Here is a 15687-nt window from a genome sequence, read left to right on the forward strand (position 1 = left end):
TGTGTATAATTTTGTGTAGGTTCATATTTTAGGCGTGGTGCTCTGTCCATTCTATGTATTATTTGTCCTGTCTGGTTAATAACCCCGTGCAGTGCTTCTGACCGTAGGTGTAAGGGAGGGAGGCCTGGAATCCACCCAAACTCTCTGCTTACCTGGAGGATTATTCAGTCTGTCTGAGAAAGAGAAGAGAGGAGCAGCAAGATTGATCCTCTAGGGGAGAAGCTGCGGCTACAGGCAGCACCCCAGAGAGCCGTTGAGAAACCCCGATTTCCCTGGAAAAGGTTTGCTGTAGGCTTTTGACTGGTCCTCGGCACATTTATCCAATTACTGGACGATTTTACCCTCCATGGGGTGGATTATTTTATGGACTTTCTGTTTTGCTTGGAAAAAATGTTCTTTGGATTGTTCAATCATCTCTCGCTCTGTTCATTGTGTGATATCGGAGAAGGATCCCATGACAGTTATATCGAATGGCCCCGATGTATTAGAGACGTCAGGGTGGGGCTACGAAGGGTGGCTCCATCACAGATTGACAGGTCAACGACCAAGCGGTGGGTTGTCTGCGTGACCGCCCCCGCTTCAGTTTGTGACGCAGGGCAGGTAACATGCTTTAGTCCAGAGGATTATCTACATTAGGGGTTCCCAACCTGTGGCTCTCAAAGTCAGGAAGGTTGAGGAATCCTGGTCTACACCGATGCATGTAATAACCTGAGTCCTGTGGGAAGTTTAGAACCTCTCATAAATCTCTCCTCTACATGTATCCTCAGCCATTAGTGATATCTCACTTCAGGGCATGAATTTACCTCCGTGTGACAGCAGAGATGGGGCAGTGCTGGAGGAGAGGAATGTTGCATAATAAGGTATAAATACACAGAGCTGAGACTGCTCCATACACAGAGGCTGCAGGACCGGCTCATGTGAGTGCACTGTGCAGACACTGCTCCATACACAGAGGCTGCAGGACCGGCTCATGTGAGTGCACAGTGCAGACACTGCTCCATACACAGAGGCTGCAGGACCGGCTCATGTGAGTGCACTGTGCAGACACTGCTCCATACACAGAGGCTGCAGGACCGGCTCATGTGAGTGCACTGTGCTGAGACTGCTCCATACACAGAGGCTGCAGGACCGGCTCATGTGAGTGCACAGTGCAAAAACTGCTCCATACACAGAGGCTGCAGGACCGGCTCATGTGAGTGCACTGTGCAGACACTGCTCCATACACAGAGGCTGCAGGACCGGCTCATGTGAGTGCACAGTGCAGAGACTGCTCCATACACAGAGGCTGCAGGACCGGCTCATGTGAGTGCACAGTGCTGAGACTGCTCCATACACAGAGGCTGCAGGACCGGCTCATGTGAGTACAACCTTCTTCCAAAAGTCCAAAATAGCCAGAAAACCCAAAAGTAAAATAGTAAATAGGACCCATTAGTAGTAAATAAGTTGTATTAGTAGATGTTGGGGTATAAAACATAAGTTTAATTCACATATTTACACAACTCTGTGATGTTGCCATTACGTCCCGGATCAGGAGCACAATACCTCGCTATGAGAATAACAATGTATATATATATACCTCATTATTTATCCAATGCTGTGTAAGAGTCACCAGTTCTGAATTGTCATTCATGGACTCATAGATAAATGGGATAAGACATTGTGAAGACGAATACATCTCATATTACATGGTATTCATAATTTATGAGAATAAAGGAACTATCTCACCCACCCAAAGTGTCCAACTTCACATAGGACATCAGAGGAAAAAAATCGGAAGACTCAAATCTTGTCTCTGGAATATCGGGGGGATCATCGGACGTCCATAATCCACCCTCTCCCCACCTCCTGCTCCCAGAAAGTTTCATCCATTCCATAGGTGCCTTCATAGATGGCCTCCCTACACTCCTCACATCAGAGTCATCAGGGGAGTAAAGATTTAGATTATTGTTGGTTGGGTCAGGACAAGTTATTTTGGTGCCCAAGGCAGAAAAAGTCCACAGAGCTGCCCCTCACCCACAACCCAAGCAAAGAAATAGGTCAGAGATTAGAGGACCGCTAATACCACCCCCTTGATAGGTAAGGTAACAAGTTAGGTATAATATACTTCATTATTTCCAGACCATATACACAATACACAAATAGTGATATTCATCTCTGGTATCCTATATTTTACAATGTCAGACCCAATGATAGTCAAGGAAACAAAGATAGCTCATCTATAATAAGGGCCATTTGGTTTCAATTAAAGTGTCCAGCATTTGATGGCTACCTTATTGGAAACTAAACCGATCCCATTATAGATAAAGGAAAGAGTTTGATATTTTTGTACGTCTGTCATGCTACACATACAGCTTGCATTAAAACTAATCTTGGTTATGGTGGCATATTGCTGTACTGATGGTGGCTCTGGCTATTTATTCATGTACTGATGGTGGCTCTGGTGATGTATTCATGTACTGATATTGATTCTGGTGCCATATCCATGTACTGATGGGAATTCTGTTTATTTATTCATGTACTGATGGTGGCTCTGTTGCCATAATCCTGTATTGATAGTGGTTCTGGTGCTGCATTGATATACTGATGGTGGTTCTGGCCAACTTGACTTCTAAGCTCTTTGCTTAAAACCCCTGAACTGATGACAACTTGGTCCAGACTTTGGTAGTAATGGAACACATGGACGAAAAATATTGACCATGATCCAAGGCATTCTTAAGGGACCAACAGTTGGACTGCGCATACCTGATTGTAAGAATGAAAACATTTAGCCTGGAGTTGTTGCTCAAAGGACCACACACAGATTCTGAACTGCTGAAATATTCTCCACATTAATGAATGTTAAGGACGTCATCAGCGCTCTACCTTCAGACGCAAATATGTATTAATGCTGCCCTAAACTGAGACTGAATATACGCAAGATTTCTCACCTCATGTGATTCAACATATCTCATTATTTTCTTATGTTGTACATGAAGGCATGTAGAGTGAAGGATGTGGAGTGTAAAATTTGGGGCATAAAGTATGTAATGGGTGACATGCCATGTGGAATATGAGGTGTGGGGACACAACGGTCAGTGGATGCTCTCATCTGCTGCCTTTGCTGCTAGAGATGAGCGAACCTGTTCAATTAAGGTTCACCAATTTCAAATTTGGTACAAGCCCTAGCCTGTTCGTTCGGGCTTGGCAAACATGAGCCCGCCCCCAAAAGTAGGTAAGGTTTGTTTTTCACCCCCGAACACTGGCCGTGTTTACAAAAATGTTTTTTTAATAGCATTCCCTGCTTTTGGATAGGATTGCGGTGCTGTTTGATGTGGGAATGTGTAAAATCAGTGGAAGAGGCAGGGACTCTGGTCGGGAGAAGCCAGACACGTGCGGCGCCATGTTTTTGTTTTTTTTCCCTAACTTTATTTCTGGATGTTGCTGCGGCCAATCAAGGTTCAGACAGAAGGGCTTCTGTGATTGGCTGCCTAAGTCACATGTCCATGTGCATATAAATCGCGGACATGTTGCCTCAGCGCCATTTTGTGAATGTGAAACGATAAGGAAGGTGCTGCCACCAGGGCCACTAGACAGTGAGCTTATGCTAGGTAGTTCAGATAGATAGGAGAACGATAATTTACAATAGTGACGTGCAGTATAGGGAAAGCTGTTTTCCACATATTGGCACATTTCATTATCAAAATAGATAGGATTGTTACTTGTAGTGCCTGCTAAAGAGTTGCCAGTGAAGCATGTAAATAAGTATTGCTACGTATTACTGCCTGCTCAAACGTATGTAAACACAGTCTTGTTACTCAAAAGTGTGTGGCCTAAAACAAATCGTAGGGAATTATCTAAAAATTGGTTCTGGGCAATTTGAATTGCCTGCTCAAAATTTTGCAAATACACTAATAGGTATTGGTAGTTAGCCGTACGTGGCGGAAAAAGTTGCTAGGGAAGTATGTAAAAAGTGGTTCTTTGCAACTTATATACAGTGCCTTACGAAAGTATTCAGCTCCCTTGATTTTTTTGAACCTTTTCCCACATTTCAGGCTTCAAACATAAAGATAAAATTGTTAATGTTCTGGTGAAGAATCAACAACAAGTGGACACAACTGTGAAGTTGAACAAAATTTATTGCTTATTTTAAACTTTTGTAAAAAATAATTAACTGAAAATTAGGGCGTGCAATATTATTCATCCCCTTTACTTTCAGTGCAGAAAACTCATTCCAGAAGTTGATTGAGGATCTCTGAATGTTCCAATGTTGTCCTAAATGACTGATGATAATAATAAATATAATCCACCTGTTTGTAATCCAGTCTCCGTATAAATGCACCTGCTCTGTGATATATATAGTTACTATGTTTTTTCAGTTAGCACCTGTTCACATTTGTTGGATGTGCGGGTCAGTTTTTTGATATTTCTAGTGAGTCTTTTTCTGACTGAGCACTCCGCCCTAAGACCTGGCTGTGTTCATAACCATTGTAGCAGGAGCTTAGCTGCCCAGACATGGAGGTTTGTAGTCCAAATAGTGGCATTTTGCCCAGACACTGATGTTTTTAACCTAGATAGTGGCATTTAAGTTAGGTTCCCGGATTACAGAGATATACCTTGCCATTGGTTTCCGGGCTTACATGCACTGTCCAATACATAAACTAAATATCTCTCTTTTGCAGTAATGCAGTGCCATATTTTCCCTTGTACATTTTTGGCTTTTCAGTGTGCAGCTGTATGCATTTTATAGTTACTATGTTTTTTCAGCTAGGACCTGTTCACATTTGTTGGATGTGCGGGTCAGTTTTTTAGATACCTGCTCTGTTATAGTCTCAGTGTTCTGTTTAAAGCGCAGATAGCATCATGAAGACCAAGGAACACAACAGGCAGGTCCGTGATACTGTTGTGGAGAAGTTAACAGCCGGATTTGGTTGCAAAAAGATTTCCAAAACTTTAAACATCCCAAAAAGCACTGTGCAAGCGATCATATTGAAATGGAAGGAGTATAATATCACTGCAAATCTACCAAGACCCGGTCGTCCATCCAAACTTTCATCTCAAACAAGGAGAAAACTGATCAGAGATGCAGCCAAGAGGCCCATGATCCCTCTGGATGATCTGCAGAGATCTACAGCTGAGGTGGGAGAGTCTGTCCATAGAACAACAATCAGTTGTACACTGCACAAATCTGGCCTTTATGGAAGAGTGGCAAGGAGAAAGTCATTTCTCAAAGATATCCATAAAAAGTGTTGTTTAAAGTTTGCCACAAGCCACCTGGAGACACCAAACATGTGGAAGAAGGTGCTCTGCTCAGATGAAACCAAAATCACACTATTTGGGCACAATGCCAAACTATATGTTTGGCGTAAAAGCAATACAGCTCATCACCCTGAACACACCATCCCCACTGTCAAACATGGTGGTGGCAGCATCATGGTTTGAGCCTGCTTTTCTTCAGCAGTGAAAGGGAATATGGTTAAAATTGATGGGAAAGTGGAAGAAGCCAAATATAGGACCATTCTTGAAGAAAACATGTTGGAGTCTGCAAAAGACCTGAGACTGGGACGAAGATTTGTCTTTCAACAAAGCAGTGATCCAAAACATAAAGCAAAGGGGGAATAGACAGGGTGTAGGAGGTGTATGATTGGGAAGTTCTGTTAGTCAAAAGTCTAGTGAGCAAATGCCAGCTCATCCTATCCCAAGAGAAATGAGAACTACTTCCGTTACTGGACAGTCTACTCCACTAGATTTCTTTGGCAGCTGCACATCGCTTCAACTTCGAAATGAGCAGGTGCTGGAGTGGATGGCAAGCGCTGCATCAAGTGGCCTCTAATCCTCTTCCTGCACCTCAACATCAAACACAGTTCATTGCACAGAGGTGCCAACCCAATTACACTTGTTTGCGCTCGCGTCACAAATGTCTAACCAGCAAACTGACTCTGGGGAAACACACATGGGCGAGTCTGCAGAGCTGTTCACACATTTTATCCCATGGGCATATCCCATTCTTTCCCATGGGCATCACAGGTCCACTCCAAAAATTCCAAGACTCTTGAGAAGGAAAGCATCTGCACTGATGCCCAAAATCTTTGCAAGTTGGATCATGGCCCAGTTGAAGTAGGGTCCCAACAGGTACCTGACCCTCATCAACATTAAGATGAAGGGGTGGGGGTGATGACGAAACTCAAATATCTTAGGCGCATGCACATTGTGCTGCTATGTCAAGTCAGGAAGAGGAGGAGGGGACAACAGAGCATGACAATGAAGTTGTAGATCCCAATTGGTCTGAACCCAGAGGCACGCAGCTGAGTAGCTCAGCAGATGACAAGGAAGAGGATGAGAAAGCAGAGGATGTTATGGTGCTTATTCCCACACAAACACGTAGTGATGCAATCATGAGAAGCACGGCATTCTCAGCCACAACTCTGGCTGTTGGTAGCAGCGGTTGTGGGTCTGCAGTTCGCAGGAAGGCTTACCTATCCTGGGCCTTTTTTGAGACCTCAAGAGATGACCCAACTTTCGTTATCTGCCAGCATTCTAAACAACGACTGAGTAGAGGCAGAAATTGTAATAATTTGTCTACTACATTCATGAACAGGCACATGCACATCCAACATGCATTACTGTGGGAGCTAAAATGTGGACTAACAGGCCTACCCAGCCACCGGCCGCCAAATTAACATCATCTGCCGCTTCTTCCTCCTCCTGCGTCACCGGTGAAACTATTGTAACACAGGTCTCCGACCGCAGAACATCCACTTGTTTAGATGCTACATTGGAGGAGACTGGGGACCCATCAGGTGTTTTGAAAGTAACCATGCCTTGTGGTTTTGATACATTTGAGACATGGGGCACACCACATGTTTATCAATCCAGCATTTCATCTCCCACTACATAGAGTCCACCACTCGGTTGCGTACACCTTACTCCACCCTCTCTCAGCACAGCAGTCAGTCCTCGGTTACACAGTTCGCAGTTTTGGTCATGTGAAAGACCATTTCCTCCGACACATGGCAAAGCGAAGAGTTTGAACTTCACCCTATTGAAATTGTTGGCCATGGAAATGCTGCCTTTCTGCCTGGTGGATACAGATGATTTCCGAAACCTGATGGCCGTCGCAGTCCACCAGTACCAGTTGCCAATTCACCAATGTGGCACCCCTGAGGCCTCAGTCGCCACAGGGTACTGCACCCCACTTAAGGTGCGGTGCTCAACCCGGATCCAGAGGAGGTCGGTACCGGTTCCACCACTTACACTACTCATACACACAACCAGGATGCCCTCCCCACTGGGAACCAGGCTAGGGTCGGGTCTAAAGGCAGTCTCCACACATGGGAGACAGCCACCCACCAGTGACAGGGACCCAGAGAGGAGCAGCCACCAGGGGAGTCAGGAGCCAACACAACAGTTAGAGAGTTCTCCAGCAGGAGAGGAAGGGAGCAGACGGTCTAACTGGTTGCTCTGATGGGACACAGGAGTTCATACAGTTGCCAAAGAGAGAGCTTCATTGCTCCCTCGGGACCGGCGCCACACAGGGTGCAGGACCCTAGGGAAGATCATTCTTCAAGCTGGTTTTCCAGAATCTGCCAGGACGGGGAGATTGCAGGTTTCCCTGGCCAACACAGTGCCTAAAGCACAGTGCCATATAGGAACCAGGGCCTTGATCTGCGTCCTCCCCATTGCAGAACCATGGCACCTGCAAACAGGACGGGAGTTTTCACTTAATACGGACTCAGGTCCCCAAGTAGGTTTAAGCCACAGAAATCCAACTTACACTACGTTAAGAAGAAGGGCCCACTTACCACTACAATGGTCTGACCTCCGAAGGGATCCAGGTTCGATGGGGCCCATCACAGCGGGTGACCGGTACGACCTGAGTGTTAAGCACAACAGTGAGTAAAAACAACCTTGAACCGCAGAGACTGTGTGAGACTGTTATTGCTGGCGCCCACCATCACTACTCCCCTCATCATCCTCTCCGGGGCTCACTTCACCTGTGGGGAGCGAAACTATCTTTGCAGCTACTACCATCCGCCCCAGAGGACAGCGACAGCAGCGGCGGCTAATTCCCTGGCCACATACCGCAGGTGGAGTCACGACAACAACCTGCACTATCACCCTTATCCATCCATCTCCCTCCGTGTACACCTCAGGGTCATGAAACCAGGCAGGACCATCCGTGACATCCCTTGAACCTCACCGGCCTGGTGACGAGTATCTTCCCCAGACCACATGCGGTGTTACACCATTACTTCTCTAATAAAGCTTTGCCTGTGCTACACCATCATGTTACTCAATCTTAACTTCTCTATTCAGCATACAAGATTTCTGGAAGACATCTTCATAACACACATTTCAATCTTCATAATAACCTTCCCAGGACAGATATGGCACTTTCTTCTTTGTTACCGTTGTGCTGCCACTGCTCTATGGACCAACCTTCTGTCCAGCCCTCGCTCTGGGCACTATTCCTCCAGCAGCTGAGTCTGACTTGTATGGTCCCTGTCTCTTGCAGCTGTGCTTGTAGGACACAATGGAGGATTCCTCCTGAAGGCCTGGGAAACTGGAGCAGAGCTTGTGGTCCCAGGACCTCCTGTGCAGCCCTCGCTCTAGGCACTATTCCTCCAGCAGCTGAGTCTGACTTCTTTGGTCCTCGTCTCTTGCAGCCGTGCCCACAGGATACAATGGAGGATTCCTCCTGAAGGCCTGAGAAACTCTGGAGCAGAGCTCGTGGTCCCAGGACCTCCTGTGCAGACCTCGCTCTGGGCACTATTCTTCCAGCAGCTGAGTCTGACTTGTATGGTCCTCGTCTCTTGCAGTCGTTCCCGTAGGACACAATGAAGGATTCCTCCTGAAGGCCTGGGAAACTCTGGAGCAGAGCTTGTGGTCCCAGGACCTCCTGTGCAGCCCTCGCTCTGGGCACTATTCTTCCAGCAGCTGAGTCTGACTTCTATGGTCCCTGTCTCTTGCAGTCGTTCCCGTAGGACACAATGAAGGATTCCTCCTGAAGGCCTGGGAAACTCTGGAGCAGAGCTCGTGGTCCCAGGACCTCCTGTGCAGCCCTCGCTCTGGGCACTATTCTTCCAGCAGCTGAGTCTGACTTCTATGGTCCCTGTCTCTTGCAGTCGTTCCCGTAGGACACAATGAAGGATTCCTCCTGAAGGCCTGGGAAACTGTGGAGCAGAGCTCGTGGTCCCAGGACCTCCTGTGCAGCCCTCGCTCTAGGCACTAGTCTTCCAGCAGCTGAGTCTGACTTGTATGGTCCTCGTCTCTTGCAGCCGTGCCCGTAGGACACAATGAAGGATTCCTCCTGAAGGCCTGGGAAACTGTGGAGCAGAGCTCGTGGTCCCAGGACCTCCTGTGCAGCTCTGTTCCATCTTCACCACTCTGACCTGCTTTCCTTGCTCTGTCTGCACTCACAACCTTTACTCCGCCCACTGCGCTCCGTCTCCACGGTTACCAATGTATCCAGCTGGTCTGCCAACATTCTGCACATTCTCTTGCTAGCACTCTATACACTCTATACCACTGACCTGTCTGCACCGTAAATCCTACATAAAACAATCTTATACTCTACATAATGCACATCACAATATTTCCTGCAATAAAAGACCTTATATAAAGCCTTTTACACTCTGTATACTACACACTAGCCAGGATAGCGTTTATAGCAGAGAGCTACGATGCATTACACTTAAAATACAGTTACATATATAATAACACTATAACCCTTCGGCCCTTAGGTGCCACTGATTGCTGTGCTGCTCCGGCTCTGCTACATCGCCGGCAGCCACACTGATATACATAAAGCTCATGGGCAGCACAGCACTGTACATTAGGGGAAACACTGTATAGCAGGAGGGGGGGCGAATCGACTACGTCCCACACTACAGCAATAGGAGGAATCAGAAGAGGATGAGGAAGGGAGAACATGCCCTGTAAGGACCGCACAGTTATCGCACAGGCGGGTGTCACGGGAGGGTGGAGTCCATGGACCGAGGCGGGCTGAAGGTAATAGACAAAATGGTAGTGAAGGTGCAGGAGACGAGGAACAAATGGAGGAGGAAGAGGTGATGGGGGCAGAAAACTCCCGAGATGAAGAAGATATTGATCCCGTCTCTTTTGTCCATGGTTGGTGAGAGGGGACAGAAGAGGCAAGCTTCAGCGTTACCCCACCACCAGCACACCATGGACCGCATGCGTCCGACACATGAGCGCCTTCTTGCTGCACTATTTGCAACATTATGTCTGTATCGTTAGTATTAGAAATAGGTATTAGAAATAGCGCTGACTGCTGAGTTGCTCTGTTAGTTGCACGGTACAAGAGTCAATTTAGCAAGATTCTTCTCCCACCTGGAAAGGGACGTGCGGATGCTGGAGTATCCAAACAAGCTTGTAGACTGACGCCCTGGCAAAACCAGGTAGTCACAGATAGGCCCCTGCTTAACACCTTCCCTTATTAGGAAACACACCGCCAACCAAGAAAACCCTAGTCACCGCCCCTTAGGGACAGACAGACACACCAGTGGGCGTGACCAGGCAGTTGGACACGCCCACCCAGGGGTCCAGACATCCCGGGGGCGGGAAAAAGAGCAGTTAAGCTTTAGAGTTCAGTTTGATGAGGAGTGTGGGCTGGAGCTAGGGATAGCTCCAGCAGTGAAGTTCAAGTTGAACGGTACCAGGGTAGGAGCCCTAGTGCCTTGGCTAGGAGGCAGACGGTGGTCTCCGTCAGCAGGAGACGGGAAGAAGGCTCGGTGTAACCGAGGTGGACCAGGCCAGGGTTGTAGCCCACCGGTACCGACATAGGGAACCGACCGGGAAACCGTAGCACAAGGAGGGTACTTGGACCCTGAAGCCAGGAACCAGAAACAAGTGGAACTTGTTAATTAACCGATTGAGGCCAGGACTACAGGTTCTGTCCCACCCAAAGTCCCTCATAGAAGACAACATCCCATCGATTAGGGATAAGAGGTCACCGCCAGGGCCCATAGATCGCACGGGCCAGCGTCTGCGGGCACAGCTCCTTAGGCCACATCCAGCTGGGAGCGGACTCCTGAGTTTTATACTAGGAAAGTCCTCCTTACACAACAGTGCAGGAAAAGGACAGAGACCACCAGCCGGGTGGGGGATCTCAAATGCAACCGGCTGTGGCACCGGCCACCACCACCTTGGTTTACCAGAGACTTGTGTGTTTTACTAACAGTGGGTACATCAGCACCCCCTGCGATCGTCATCTTCCCTGCACCAGAGTCATCGGGTCCCGGGGCCACCATCCCTGCCCACAGAGGGATTAACAACTTGCTGCACAACATCTCCCCCGGGTGCCCCATAACAGCAGCGGTGGTGTCCCACCTCACCACACACCGTGGGTAGCGTCACGAACTTACTACGGCCTAGCCCGTACATCTACGTCCCCCATTTATTCGGCGTGTCCGCGAGACCCCCGTGTCCAGAGACCCTCGAGCCACCACCCATGAAGGTCCGGGCCCGAGCAGCGACCGGCTGCTGGCACGGGGGCAGCACATAGACCATCTTAACAGTAGTTTTCCATAAGACAGCAGTGAGACGCACAGCGTGGATGGCAGGTCTACAATACCAACCAGAAATTCCGAATAATTCAAATGACCCAAATTCTCATGAAACATTAAATTCTTTATTATTTTATTAGACAAACACACAAGAAAAATATTAAATAGATGGATAATGATATAAAAATATCCTGGGTTCAACAAGTGTTAATTTTTCTTTTTTTTAATATTGTACATGATAAATTCACACAGGTTCATCACACACAATTTTTTTGAACACATTTTTTGTACATATGTTTTTGTGAAGTTGGTCTCTTGCAAAAGTATTCAACCCCTAATCTGCCCGCATCAAGGTCAATTATAATATATAATTTGTGATCTATAGGAAAGTGCTAGTGCATTAGCATACAGCTAAAAATGAATAAACAATTTGAGAGACCAAAGATACATGAGATGAATGAGGGGTTGAATAGTTTTGTTTAGGGGTGGAAATAATCTGCTTATTCCAATGAATCTATGCAGAGTTATTGTCTCTAAGGCAAGCCATAAAAACTGCATCAGAAAAAAAAAATTCTCTGTGAACACGTTGTCACATGAATTGCTGTAAACAAATGCCCAATATACCTATGTATCTACTATATGAAGCGGCTATATACAGGTTATATATACAGGTTACAGGTATGTGTGCTCCATTATGGTTCTGCTTTTAACTTTATCTAGGAGGCCGCATGGCACATGAAATACAGAATATAGAGTAGGACCCCCCTATTGAGATTTGCCGTGACGTTGGCAGGGGTGGCTCAAAGAATTGATCAATTATTTGCTAAAAATCTCATTTTTTTTTATTACAGTACAGTTGGAATAAATCTGTGAATTTTCACTTTTTATATGATGCATGCCATTTTCAGATCGTGCTGGCTCCTTTTTTTCTGTATCTACTATATGTTAAGAGTTAACAGAGCAAAGTGCAATCTGTTATATGATTAACAGGAATAATATCACATCAGCACATTACCAGGCAGGCCACATAACATCAGGACCCTTTCTGAGGAAGAGACGAAACGAGCGTTAAGGGGGCTCTTGGGTTGCTTATGTAAGACTTATATTTATGCTTTGGTTCATCACTGCTCTGTATGACCTATTTGACACAATGTTGATTTGATCCTTGTACCTGCTTGATAAGTATTGCTGTGATCACATCAGTGTATATGGCTTAATGTTATGCGGCTTGTCTAGTAACAGCTGATGTAATCTAACTCCTGCAACAAGATTAAATCTTGCTCTGTTAACCCTTAGGCTATGTGCCCACGCTGCGGAAAATGCGCGGATTTTGCTGCGGATTTCTCACGGAAAAGCCGCGGATTTTCCGAAAATCTGCAGCACAGCTACTCCCCAGCCATTTCTATGGCATTTGGGAAATGCTGTGCCCACGCTGCAGATTTTTCCGCAGCGGAAATCGTGTGGATTTCCGTGCGGAAAAATCTGCAGCATGTCAATTATTGTAGCGGATTTCTCCGCAGGGTCCCATATACTTACCTGCCTTGATAGAGACACGAGCCACTTTCTCCGTCCGGTGTACAGCAGCGCGGTGGATCCAGCCAGGTACAGGAAGGAAGAGGTGGGCGGAGCCTGCACGAGCTCTGGTCATGTGACAGCCGGAGCTAGTTCAGGCCCGCCCACCTCCAGCACAGTGAACCAGACGCTGCCTGACAGTGACCCGGCCGCCGGAAAGCGAGGTGCTGCATGATGGAGGTAAGTATGAGCACCCCGATCACTGCAGCACTTGTTCTGCATTGAGGATGGAGTGCCGAAGCCATGGTACTGTATCCTCAATGTAGAACGCCGCACCATATCCGCACGACATTCCGCTGTATATCCGCACGACATTCCGCAGCATGGAAACAGACAGACGTTGTGGTGCTGTTTCCTGGGAGCTCCTGCGGAATGTCTTGCGGATATATCCGCAGGACACTGTCCCCGTGGGCACATAGCCTAAATATACCTGCTTGAGAAGTCTTGCTCTAAACACATCAGTGTTCATGATGTTATGTGGCCTGCCTGGTATCATGCTGATGTGATATTATTCCTGTTAATCATATGACAGATTGAATTTTGCTCTGTTAACTCTTAACATATAGTAGATACATAGGTATATTGGGCATTTGTTTACAGCAATTCATGTGACAACGTGTTTATAAAGAATTTTTTCTGATGCAGTTTTTATGGCTTGCCTTAGAGATAATAACTCTGCATAGATTCATTGGAATAAGCAGATTATTTCCACCCCTAAACAAAACTATTCAACCCCTCATTCATCTCATGTATCTTTGGTCTCTCAAATTGTTTATTCATTTTTAGCTGTATGCTAATGCACTAGCACTTTCCTATAGATCACAAATTATATATTATAATTGACCTTGATGCGGGCGGATTAGGGGTTGAATACTTTTGCAAGAGACCAACTTCACAAAAACATATGTACAAAAAAATTTGTTCAAAAAAATTGTGTGATGAACCTGTGTGAATTTACCATGTACAATATTTAAAAAAAAGAAAAATTAACACTTGTTGAACCCAGGATATTTTTATATCATTATCCATCTATTATTTTTAATATTTTTCTTGTGTGTTTGTCTAAATAAAATAATAAAGAATTTAATGTTTTGTGAGATTTTGGGTCATTTGAATTATTCGGAATTTCTGATATTTGATGACCCTGAAAATAGTTTGATAAGTTGGAAATTTCTACAATACCAACCGCGGGAACGTTACATCGACAACGCAGAAACATCAGCAGCAGTTCAAGTGCCAGAAGCCGTTTCTGTGATTTGTGGCACGCTTTTTACACCATCGCATGCAGCAGAACGAGGTAGACGTCCGACACATAGTGAATGACTGGAGAGGACGGTGCAGGAGCATCTAGAGCTCAATATGGATGCCATCATGGGGGATTGGACCCTTTTGCATTTTGATCTTCAAAAATGGAAGTGTGGCCTGAGCTCGCCGGTCACGTGTTGGAAGTTTTGGCCTGCTAGCGTTGTCACAGGACGTGTCTTCAGCGCTGCTGACGGTGTATTGACGGATAAGAGCATCTGTCCGTTCCCTGAAAGTGTAGACCACCTAAAGATGAACAAGTCGTAGATGTGCGATGACATTTCCACCCCCGCCACACACTGAGCAGACTGGGGATGGGGCAGTTTTCAGTGTTCTGCATTGATCTCACGTTATTGCAGTCTGTGACACCTTTCTCGTGGCTTCTGTGGCTGGGGATGTTACTAACAAGTGCCTGGGTGGGGCAACAATCAAACGGTGCGTTCACTGCTGTTACTTTTACAATGTGGCCTTTTTTATGCTAATTTTTGTCTCAAAATCAGTGGCAATCATTTTTTTGCCCCAAATGGATAAAAATATGAAATAAAATACTTGAGCACTGTTTAGGTTATGATCAGACCAGTATGAAAAAAGCAGGTGACATTGTATCGGCTCATCTGACAGGTACCTGGAACGATCAGCAGGGACGTTGGTGTCGCGTGCCAGTCATCCAATCCAACAGGACTGTGCACGATCAGCAGCTGCTGACCACTCCTGTAATAGGGAAGGACCTTAATCAAAAGCAACCCACTAACAAATTGCAAAGAGGTTTTAAATTTAAATAATTGAAACGTTTTAATGGTAAATAATGAAAATAATGTGCAGTGAGGACCCGATGAAATTTGCTCTGAAACCCTAATGTAGAGCGAGGTCACATTACGCCTGCAGTTTATGTGCAGGATCTGATCTAGTGTCCAATGTCTCCTCTTTTCTGAGATTTTGATCCTAAACTTCACCCTCCCTTATCCTTTTGTACAATGCAGAGACATTACTGGTGACTGCAAAGTGATACTGACATGTGGAGACATTACTGGTGACTGCAAAGTGATACTGACATGTGGAGACATTACTGGTGACTGCAAAGTGATACTCACATGTGGAGACATTACTGGTGACTGCAAAGTGATACTGACATGTGGAGACATTACTGGTGACTGCAAAGTGATACTGACATGTGGAGACATTACTGGTGACTGCAAAGTGATACTGACATGTGGAGACATTACTGGTGACTGCAAAGTGATACTATATGGAGAGAAGATATGCACACCAGTGACTATGTAAGGGGAAAATATGAAAAGCAGAAACTGCT

General features: G+C 46.1%; 1 protein-coding gene across 4 annotated transcripts in view; it reads left to right on the forward strand.

Annotated features, from left to right (window-relative positions):
- The first annotated feature begins 998 nt into the window (after window positions 1-998).
- Window positions 999-15687, forward strand: part of LOC142316935 (cytochrome P450 2C8-like) — a 124960-nt gene continuing 110271 nt past the window's right edge. The window contains exon 1 of one of the 4 annotated variants that reach the window (XM_075352716.1): window positions 999-1192. In XM_075352716.1, the coding sequence (XP_075208831.1) occupies window positions 1191-1192 (2 nt within the window). In that variant the 5' untranslated portion in view covers window positions 999-1190. Of the gene's footprint in view, window positions 1193-1296; window positions 1358-12545; window positions 12598-15687 lie in introns of those variants that run through there. The other 3 variants (XR_012754642.1, XM_075352718.1, XM_075352717.1) reach the window with 3 other exon arrangements.

Source organism: Anomaloglossus baeobatrachus, chromosome 6 (assembly GCF_048569485.1).
Source record: "Anomaloglossus baeobatrachus isolate aAnoBae1 chromosome 6, aAnoBae1.hap1, whole genome shotgun sequence".
NCBI classification, from domain to species: Eukaryota; Metazoa; Chordata; class Amphibia; order Anura; family Aromobatidae; genus Anomaloglossus; species Anomaloglossus baeobatrachus.